At 42.9% G+C, this 10000-nt stretch overlaps 1 protein-coding gene across 2 annotated transcripts in view; it reads right to left on the reverse strand.

Moving 5' to 3' along the window:
* Positions 1–670: 670 nt before the first annotated feature.
* The window catches only part of mov10l1 (Mov10 like RNA helicase 1), a 32654-nt gene continuing 23324 nt past the window's right edge, over positions 671–10000 (reverse strand). For both annotated transcript variants that reach the window (XM_026207065.1, XM_026207066.1), the window contains 10 exons: positions 9761–9907; positions 8789–8910; positions 8375–8474; positions 8115–8261; positions 4245–4418; positions 3871–4020; positions 2227–2334; positions 1312–1452; positions 960–1051; positions 671–865 (listed from right to left, as the gene is read on the reverse strand). In XM_026207065.1, coding sequence (XP_026062850.1) covers positions 844–865; positions 960–1051; positions 1312–1452; positions 2227–2334; positions 3871–4020; positions 4245–4418; positions 8115–8261; positions 8375–8474; positions 8789–8910; positions 9761–9907 — 1203 coding nt within the window. In that variant the 3' untranslated portion in view covers positions 671–843. The remainder of the gene's footprint in view (positions 866–959; positions 1052–1311; positions 1453–2226; positions 2335–3870; positions 4021–4244; positions 4419–8114; positions 8262–8374; positions 8475–8788; positions 8911–9760; positions 9908–10000) is intronic.

A 10000-nucleotide genomic window follows, 5' to 3' on the forward strand; every position in this document is an offset into this window, starting at 1 on the left:
GCTGGCCACTCCATAACATTAATTTTGTTGGTTTGGAACCAAGACTTTGCCCGTTTACTAGTGTGTTTTGGGTCATTGTCTTGTTGAAACAACCATTTCAAGGGCATGTCCTCTTCAGCATAGGGCAACATGACCTCTTCAAGTATTTTAACATATGCAAACTGATCCATGATCCCTGGTATGCGATAAATAGGCCCAACACCATAGTAGGAGAAACATGCCCATATCATGATGCTTGCACCTCCATGCTTCACTGTCTTCACTGTGTACTGTGGCTTGAATTCAGAGTTTGGGGGTCGTCTCACAAACTGCCTGTGGCCCTTGGACCCAAAAAGAACAATTTTACTCTCATCAGTCCACAAAATGTTCCTCCATTTCTCTTTAGGCCAGTTGATGTGTTCTTTGGCAAATTGTAACCTCTTCTGCACATGCCTTTTTTTTAACAGAGGGACTATTCGTTGTTTTTTGAATGAATGAACCCGAGATAATATAAATTTAATTTTAATTGTGTAAATGTTGAACTTTCAATTTTTACAACTTTTTACATTACATTAGCATGCACACACTCAGATTATACCAGCAGCTGAAGCCAAAAACACTGAGTCATAATAATCTGAAGATCAGACATCTGAGATCCAGTGGCAAGAACACATAACACGAGAACGCTTGCTGAAATGAGGTTTTAATCTTCTGTAACACAAGAGAAATAAACGCTGGCTCTCTCCAGCTTCAGAGCGGTTCTTCAGAGATCTTTAGATGCTAATAACGTGCTGGATAACAGAATTATTATTTTAACGCAGAACAATCGTGGAATAATCAAAACACTGCTGATCCAAGAAACGTCTACATTTCTTCAGAAAGAATCCTGTGGAGAACAAGAACAGCGTTAAGTGATGAACCACGTTCTCCTGATCTAGAACACACACAAGTTCACGAGAGTGACCAAACAAGACCCGAACCTTGGCGAGGCCTGCAGACTGACCGGAGGATCACAGCCCAGGAACGCTCGGTTATCATAGGAGTACTGCAGCAGAGCGCCGAAACACGGGTCCTGACACACACACACACACACAGCAAACACACACACACAAACACAAAACGTAATGTTTGATTAGTAATATGCATTGCTAAGAACTTCATCTGAACAACTTTAAAGATGAATTTCTCAATATTTAGATGTTTTTCCTCCCTCAGATTCCAGATTTTCAGATAGTTGTATCTCAGACAGATATTGTCCTCCGAACAAACACACATCACTGGAGAGATCATTTATTCAGCTTCAGATCATGTGAAGAGGGTTATAAATCTCACCTTGATTAATACGTGAGGGTTTCCGATCACAATGAGCAGCGCTTTGGCTCGTGTGATGGCGACGTTGAAACGCTTCGGGTTGCAGAGGAATCCCAGCATGCTTTGCAGTTCTTCATTCAGCAAGGACTCGTTGGATCGGACCTAGAGTTTAGAAAACAGTGTTCACTCCTCAGAGAGGAACGATGAATCTGTACACCTCTCTCCTTCATCTGAGCTCCTCAAACATTCATGATAATCTCGATCGTCTGAGTGTTGTGATTGATAACAATAAAACCGTCCAGACTGGTTCGAGCTCGTCCTGCGGTTCACTTATTTCACATCATGAGCGGTCACTGACGAACAAATACAGATACTCTTGATAAAATATCACTCCAGAGAGAACACTTGATTTTTAATGCACTTGAATAAAATGACAAGGTTCTGCCTGATGGATGTTTTACACACACACACACACACACACACACACACACACAGGCTACTGTTTTAGATCTAGCATGTGCTGGGGCTGCAGGAAGATGATATGTTAGGTTTAGTTTTATCCATCCTAAATTCTGTGTGATATTAATCATTCAACACTATTTAGGGCAGACAGGATGAATACTACGCACGCTGGGACACAGGGATGTTCTGACTGAATCTGACTGGAGAACAGCAGCAGTCTGAACCATCTAATTCCCAATCAATCATACAGAGGGATTTTGTACACTGATTTACAAATCAGACAGCACTGTCACCTCTCACAGCAGATGAGGATCTCTCCTAAATAATGAACCACGATGTGTCTTTAAGAAATGCAGTGGAGTAAAAAGTATGAGATCATGCTCTGGAATGTAGTAAAATAAGTCAATGTTTCTTGAACTGAAAATACTCTGGTCAAGTACACAGACATAAACAGGAAGTGAAGAGGCTGGTTACCGTAGAGATGATGATGATGAGGAACTCCTGGCCCTGGAACTCCTCCACTGACCCCACCTTGACCTCTCCCAGACCCACTCTGTGCAGCAGCACGCGGATCTTCTCCACCTGACCCCACACACACGCACACACACACACACACACACGCACACGCGCAGACACACACACACACACGCACACACAAACACACACCTCTCAGGACTTCATCATGCTACACCAGTAATTCTCAAAGTGTGGTCCGCGGACCACTAGTGGTCCGCCATCGCCCCCTAGTGGTCCGCGAAACGATGACCTAAACTAGGCAAGTGTTTGGAGCCAGACATTGATGTGTGATAAGCAGCACCACCCGTCTCATTAATATTCACGTTAAGTTTTAGATGGAAATCTCAAAATGTAGAATTCACAGATCTATTAGTTTTGTAATGTACTAGTTTTTGTTTCATGTGTAAAATCCCAGTAATTTCAGTGATATTGGACATTAAGGGGAACATTCTTTTCAGCATTTTATTGTTACCATAGTTACAACCATAGACTTCCTATACCCACCACCTCAGTTTTAAACTAATGGCTCTTTGGAATGGCATTAAGTGGGACCTAGGCTGTTACAGTATGTTTAATTGCAGTTTTTTTCCACATGTGCAGTTTGTTGTTCATATTAAGCTGCAACTCATTTCACATTTACTTTTTCAAATAAAATAAAAATGTATATAATAATTTCTGATCATATTATTGCATTTGTGTTTGAATAATTAGTTTTTTACTTGAAACAGTTGCATATTAAACTTAAATTTTGCTTATCCTTCCCATTTTGTTGGTTTTTGGGGGCGTGTTAGAGTGGGATTCTGTTAGGTGGTCCTCAGAAAAAAATTGGAAGATAAAGTGGTCCTTGTGCTGAAAAAGTTTGAGAAACACTGTGCTACACTGATCTCAGCCAAACACACGTGTGCTGATTAAACATGATCACCACAGACAGACTGGAAGAGGTTTGAGCTGCTTTTTCAAATCATACATTTAATGTCATCTACTGATTCTACCACTTATATTAAATATGAACTGTGTATATTAATTAAAAATAAATGCTTTATAATAACTTAAACTAAAAGAGCTTTTGTGTAATGGATTAATAATATCATATTAAATTATCATATTACAATTCTATAAATCATATTCAAATTGTAATTATCATTAAAGCAAGACAAATTTGCAACTTTTTAGAGGTACTTTATAGTGACCTTTAACCCTTACCCCCCCCCACCAAACACTGAATTTGTGTTTTCACTGCTGAACACTAGGGGGCGCTATTACACAAATCCTGAATGAGTTTAGAGTCACTGATCAAAAACACAGACGAGGAAGAAGCAGAAACTAATGATCTCAATATAAGCATATGAAAAATACGATCAACAAACACTAGAGTGAAGTGTGGATCCAGAGAGTGTGCAGCTTTAGGAGAACTGATGGAAGACATCTACTGCAGCTTCACTTTGATATTACTACTGAATATGATCCAGATGTAGTATTTGATCATTAGATTTTTGCTCAAAATATAGCTTTTTGTTTATGAAAGCTACGTTCACCTGAACTGAAAGTCTCCAGCTAAAGCATCTTCTGATCCACAGCTGGATGTGTCTGGTGTGGTCTCACCTGTTTCTTATACGGAGCGATGACGCCGATGTCTGTCGCTGAGATGGGGTTGTACAGTCTCTTCGCCAGCTGGCAGCAGTACATCATGACTTGAACCGCTTCAGCGGGATTGAACCACGACGGATTGTTGCCCTCTCTCATCTCGTTCCCCTTCACATACACACACACACACACACACACACACACGGGGAGTCTGAGGGTGTTTCAGACCTGTACATCGTTTGCTTTGTTCCCAAACAGGGATTCATTTGCTACAATGTCCCATTCTCCTTTTGGTTCTCTTTCAGAAGTCAACATTGCAAAGCGACCAAACGGTGTTTCTGCAGGTCACATGTGAGTAAGCTGTGCTCTCATTGGTCAGAGTCTGTACTCACCCGGACGCCGTGGAAGATGAAGGGGAAGCCCTTGGTGGGAAGCCTGTTCCAGTGACAGAGCGCATCCACGACGGTCCTCTGCGAGCGGACACACAGCTCTCCGGAGTAAAAGAGGCGCGACGGCAGCTCCAGCAGAGCCTCATGGGAGCGGTAGTTATACACCAGCTTCGTCACCTACACAACACACACACACACACACACCACTCAGCACAGGGCTTCACTACCAGAGGAAGAAGAGTCACTCTCAGACTGGGGCTTCCAGGTTCAGTGCATGCTGCAGTGGTGGAACATTCACTTTGAGAAATAAATATTTTTTACAAATACACACAAAAAAAAGCTATAACTAATTAAATTAGTGTTTAGTTAAGTTCTAATCACAGCTTCTGTGTCGATTACTACAGCATGCTAAAAACAACAATTTCTACTCATTTCTCAAGTTTGCAGAGACTTCTGTTCACACAAGTGATTGATTGGAGAGTATCAAATCAGAAATGTGCATTTTTCTTAAAGGTGATAATTTTTCCCTATGTTTATATCCATGTTAAATAAGTTTGATCTAGTATAATAGTTTTTAAAGGGGGGGGTGAAATGCTCATTTTCACTCAATCTCCTGTTAATCTTGAGTACCTATAGAGTAGTACTGCATCCTTCATAACTCCAAAAAGTCTTTAGTTTTATTATATTCATAAGAGAAAGATAGTCTGTACCGATTTTTCCCAGAAAAACACGAGCGGCTGGAGGCGTGACGTGTGGGCGGAGCTAAAGAATCACGAGCGCCAGTAGGCTTTTGCGTTGAGAGCGTTTGGAAGCTGTGACATTACCTTGAGGAAAAAACCATCATCCAAAACAAACCATGGCTAACAGTCAGATTCAGCGTGTATTTATGACCCAGAATCAGATCCAGAGGCTGAAACTGAACGAGAGCAGCATCAGCAACGACGTCTCTATGTGGTATGTACTGAAACTGTATATATTTGCTTAGCGGTTTTGGAAAATGACTAAGTTCCACTTTATGTCGTCTTTTTTTATTTTTTATTTTTTAAGCTGTACATGTGGAAAGTGCAGTTTGATGACAACATCACATGTTGTTTACTTGATGTGCTTACACGCCGATAGCTAAGTTAACAACACAGAGATATTTGAAGCAGTTTTACTCACCGCCTGCGGTTCCAACACACGATCGTGACCCTTTTTCGTTGGGATTGCATTATCCTTAAGAAATAAACGATGTGCAAATCCGGCGTCAAACTGGGCCTTGTTTGTAAAACAAGTATCTTCGAAATGCAGGGAACAAACACAAACACTTGCACAACTCCGTTGATGCTCTGTAAAAATAAACTCCATCCACTGGTCCCTTAATGCTGTTCCTCTTTGGTAATCTGTGCAGGGTTGTCTTGCCCTGGCAACCAAAAACACACTTCTTTTGTGTCATTCCGCGACGCTCTCGCTCTGATCAGTGAAGTCTGTTGTGCTCTCAGTGCTCTGCTATACGGGAGCGCGCGCTCTTCCGGCAGAAGTGCCCTCAGGACCCATATAAGGAAATTCCGCTCCATCTAACATCACACAGAGACATACTCGAAAAAAACTTTCCCAAACTTGTGACAAACCGGAAGGAGTATTTTTGGAACAGAAATACTCCTTCAAACGTACAACTTAATTTTTGAAACTTTGTCCATGTTTAGCATGGGAATCCAACTCTTTAACAGTGTAAAAAACTCAGTATGCATGAAATAGCATTTCACCCCCCCTTTAAGGTTTAACATTGTCAAGTTTCCTTTTCTGAAGAAATTAATAAAAAGTGACAAATTGTATGTAACAATGTCAATGGCTTGACAAAAAAAAAAAAAAAAAAAATATATATAAATATATATATATATATATATATATATATATATATATATATATATATATTTCTATAATATAAATTATAAATAAAAATATCTAATGCCAATGCATGTAAATATTTTCAAAATATACTGTACAGGTGTGTATTTATATATACACACACATAATAAATATACACAGTGCATATGTAAACAAACTTATTTTGGATGAGATTAATCATTTGACAAAAAAGAAACAAAAAAACTTCTCAGGTTAAGAATGTAACCATAGTTCCCTGAGTATGGAACTTCGAATGCGTCCTCTAGGGGGCGCTTGGGGAACACCTCGTCGTGACCCGTGTCTGAAGCATACATTGAAAAAAACACCAACTTGTTGGCCGGCGACAGCCTCCGACGTCACTACCGGCACGACTATAAATCAGCACCGGGAGAACACGTCACTATCTTCTTCGTCTGAAGCTTGCGGCCGAAGCATGGCAGGGAGCTAGAGGACGCAGTGTCTCATTCCCTACTCAGGGAACTATGGTTACATACGTAACCTGAGACAGTTCCCTTTCGAGGGAACTTCGAACTGCGTCCTCTAGGGGGCGCTTTGGGGAACAGTATACACTCGCCGCCATGCTGAGGGAAGTGCAGGCCAGAATCATGGTGAACACGCTACCATTTCCATGGGAGTTGCCCCTGGGACGTTTAGACGGCTGTCTGTGACAGTACCCCTTACGGCCATAAGGCCTAAGCTACATACCCAACTTAATTGTTAGGGCACTTTCTTTTTTTCAGAAAGTGCGCAAAGACTTCACTTGCACACTTACTATATTACGCATATAAGCACCCTCAGGGTGACCTGGCCGGACATCCATGAAATCCCCCGCAGTACTGTTACTGCTGCCAGTTCTGATGATCAGCGAGGCTCCCGCAGAAGCCTGTGATCTCGTATGCTGAAACCGCTGGATGAGAGAAGAAAACGGCCTCTTCCTGGGCTGGAGGGCTATGATCAGACAAATAATGCTCATCGAGGCGACCTCGTGACGTTACCTTTCTGGCACGCTTCCATGGCAAGTCTAATTTTGCCGTGGCGTGATCCATAACCTCTAACAGCTCCTCATACGCAGGGCAGGAGGATTGAGAAGGCTCAGCTTCATCCTCTTCACCACTCTCAGACATCTCCTGCTCTTCCTGGGCAGAACCCAGCAGATCACTAACTTCAGTGTCAGAATGGGTTAATGACAACGCATCTTCCTCCTGAAGTTCACTCTCGTCTGCCGCCGAAGAGCGTGAAAGGGAAAGTCCCTCTCTACACTCCTCAGGGAGATCCACCTGTGATCCCCACACTCTCCTCCGTACCTCAGCAGTGTGAGGTCCTGAACCGCAGGAAACCGATGGCTGTCCCTCTTTCCCCAAAAAGATAACGACAGCGGAGCTTTTTCATAGAAAAATGCTCACAATGCACACAGATCGCCCCTCAATGACATCGAGGACACGTGCACTTCAACCAAACAAGAGACACAAAGACTCCAGGTCATCAGGTGTCAAATAACACAGACACGGATGTACACGCTGTTCAAATGCCTTGCTAGTGGATGCCATCATAAAGAAAGATCGCTCTTACCGTGGTCGTTTCTCAGATGCACGCTTCAAACAAATCAGTCAATGAAGACGAAGAAGATAAATGACGTGATGTCCGGGATCTTATTTATAGTCGCAGCGGTAGTGACGTCAGAGGCTGTCACCGGCCAACAAGTTGGTGTTTTTCCAAAGTATGCTTCAGACATGGGTCACGATGAGGTGTTCCCCATAGCGCCCCCTAGAGGACGCAGTTCGAAGTTCCCTTGAAAGGGAACCTCTTCTTTCAATCTTCCTAAAAAAAAAAAACTATAAATCTTAGTTTTCACTAAAATAGATAAATTTCTGTAGCCTAAATGATTTCCTGTGGAGACTGACAGCTTGTGAAATGTCCTGCAAATAAAGTGCATTTCTCTCAGAATGTCACTTCTATCCCACAATCCCATGCAGTGCAGCTCCTGACCAGCAGGGGGTTGTATCCTCTCTCGCCGCAGCTGTAGAGCGCTCTTCCCATCAGTCTCTCCAGCAGAGACACGCCGAGTCCAAACACAGCGGCCAGCTTAGACTTCACCACCGGCCCCAGCTGCTTCGGGTCTCCGGCCAGCACCATCTGACACACACACACACACACACACACACACACACACACAGAGCAGAGGCTGACGAAGCAGTCCGCAGTAACGAGCGCTCCACACACACACACACACACACACACACACTCACCTGTCCACTCGTCTCCGACAGCAGACTCAGAGGGATGAGCGCCTCGGGCTCAGTGGCCTGACCGGCCTCGTCCACAAACACATGGGTGAAGTGACCAACACTGAACACACACACACACACGCATAAATCTTTTCAACTATTATTTTACATATAATCATGTATAAGTTGGCCAGAATGATTTGAACACTATCATTTCAGTTGAATCTGGTTTGTTCTGTAAAGATAACCCTGCTTCATAATAACACACACCTGAGTGTGTTTCACTTCCAGCCTGTTACGATCTAATGTAACCCATTAATCATTATATGTCACATGAACAGTAGTCAGGATTGATATGGTTCTGAACGGTTCACATGTGCTCAGATTATTGTGAGGTATATTCCTGTAGTGTGTGTGTGTGTGTGTGTGTCTCACCGCAGGCCGATCTGGTAGAACATGCCAGCGCTGGAGCAGGTGGACACCACGATGCGATGGAAGCTGGCGTGTCTGATGTCTTCTCCAGCTCTGGAGTACTGACGCAGATCCTCCGGCATGGACTGCACCTCACAAGACCAACACTTTCTGTCACTTACATTACATCTCTCCATCTGTGCAGTTTTCTCATCCTTAAACTGTGTACTTTATAAAAGCCCTTCTAGAGACGAGTGTAGCCAATGAGCTCTGTATGAACACTGGTGTTAGACGGCTGCTCTCTGCAGATTTATCTGTGCACAGTAGAACGGTCCCTATTCCATGATCTATTAAACAGTATATGATGTAATTACAGTTAGAAAGCCCTGTGGGGTAGAACGGTGATTTCTGAAGCAGTGTAGAATCAGAATAACCCATAAGAGTTAGTTTCTTCTTCTGGAATCAGATATTTTTAATGAAGCTGGAGGTTTTTGTCCCTACACCGAGCGTCAGGGATTGTAAACTGAATCTGTATGAATCAAGAGTTTTAATCTTGTGAAGAGCACTTTCTGTGATGAACGTTATGGGTTTGGAAATGACCCGAGAGTGAGTGAATGATCAAGAATTCTCCCTTTAAAAGGCACAATATTTAAGATGTTTAATAAAATATAAAGAAAACTCAAATGTTAGTTGATCTAAAGTCATTTTTGCTTCGTGAGGTTGAATCAGACATCGAAGGTCAGCAGCAAAGACACTGGTTAATAAGACTGGACTAAATAAATAAAGCATGTTTGTATTTAGTTATTGCATGTTTGTGCCACATTCTGCGTTGTATTCATTTTGAGGAACACTGCATCAGTCACTTGTGTAAGAGATGAATTCATGTTCACATTATTCTAGAACTGAACTATCATCTTGCTCCTGATCTCTCTCAACACTGGAGAGATTTCAGTCGTTACACGGGGAAATAATGTAACTGGTTTCATCTGAGCGCACCTCTTCTGGCCTGCAGGTGGCGTTGACCCGAGCCAGACTGGCTGTGTGCAGGAAACCGCTCTGATGCAGACGCAAGCAGACCAGATCCGCCGCACTGTTAGAGGGAGTACACACCAGCACACGACTGCAGGGGATACGGTGATGCACCTGCACACACACACACACACCATCACACACACACACCAGCACACGACTGCAGGGGATACGGTGATGCACCTGCACACACACACACACACCATC

Source organism: Carassius auratus, chromosome 27 (genome assembly GCF_003368295.1).
Source record: "Carassius auratus strain Wakin chromosome 27, ASM336829v1, whole genome shotgun sequence".
Taxonomy (NCBI): domain Eukaryota; kingdom Metazoa; phylum Chordata; class Actinopteri; order Cypriniformes; family Cyprinidae; genus Carassius; species Carassius auratus.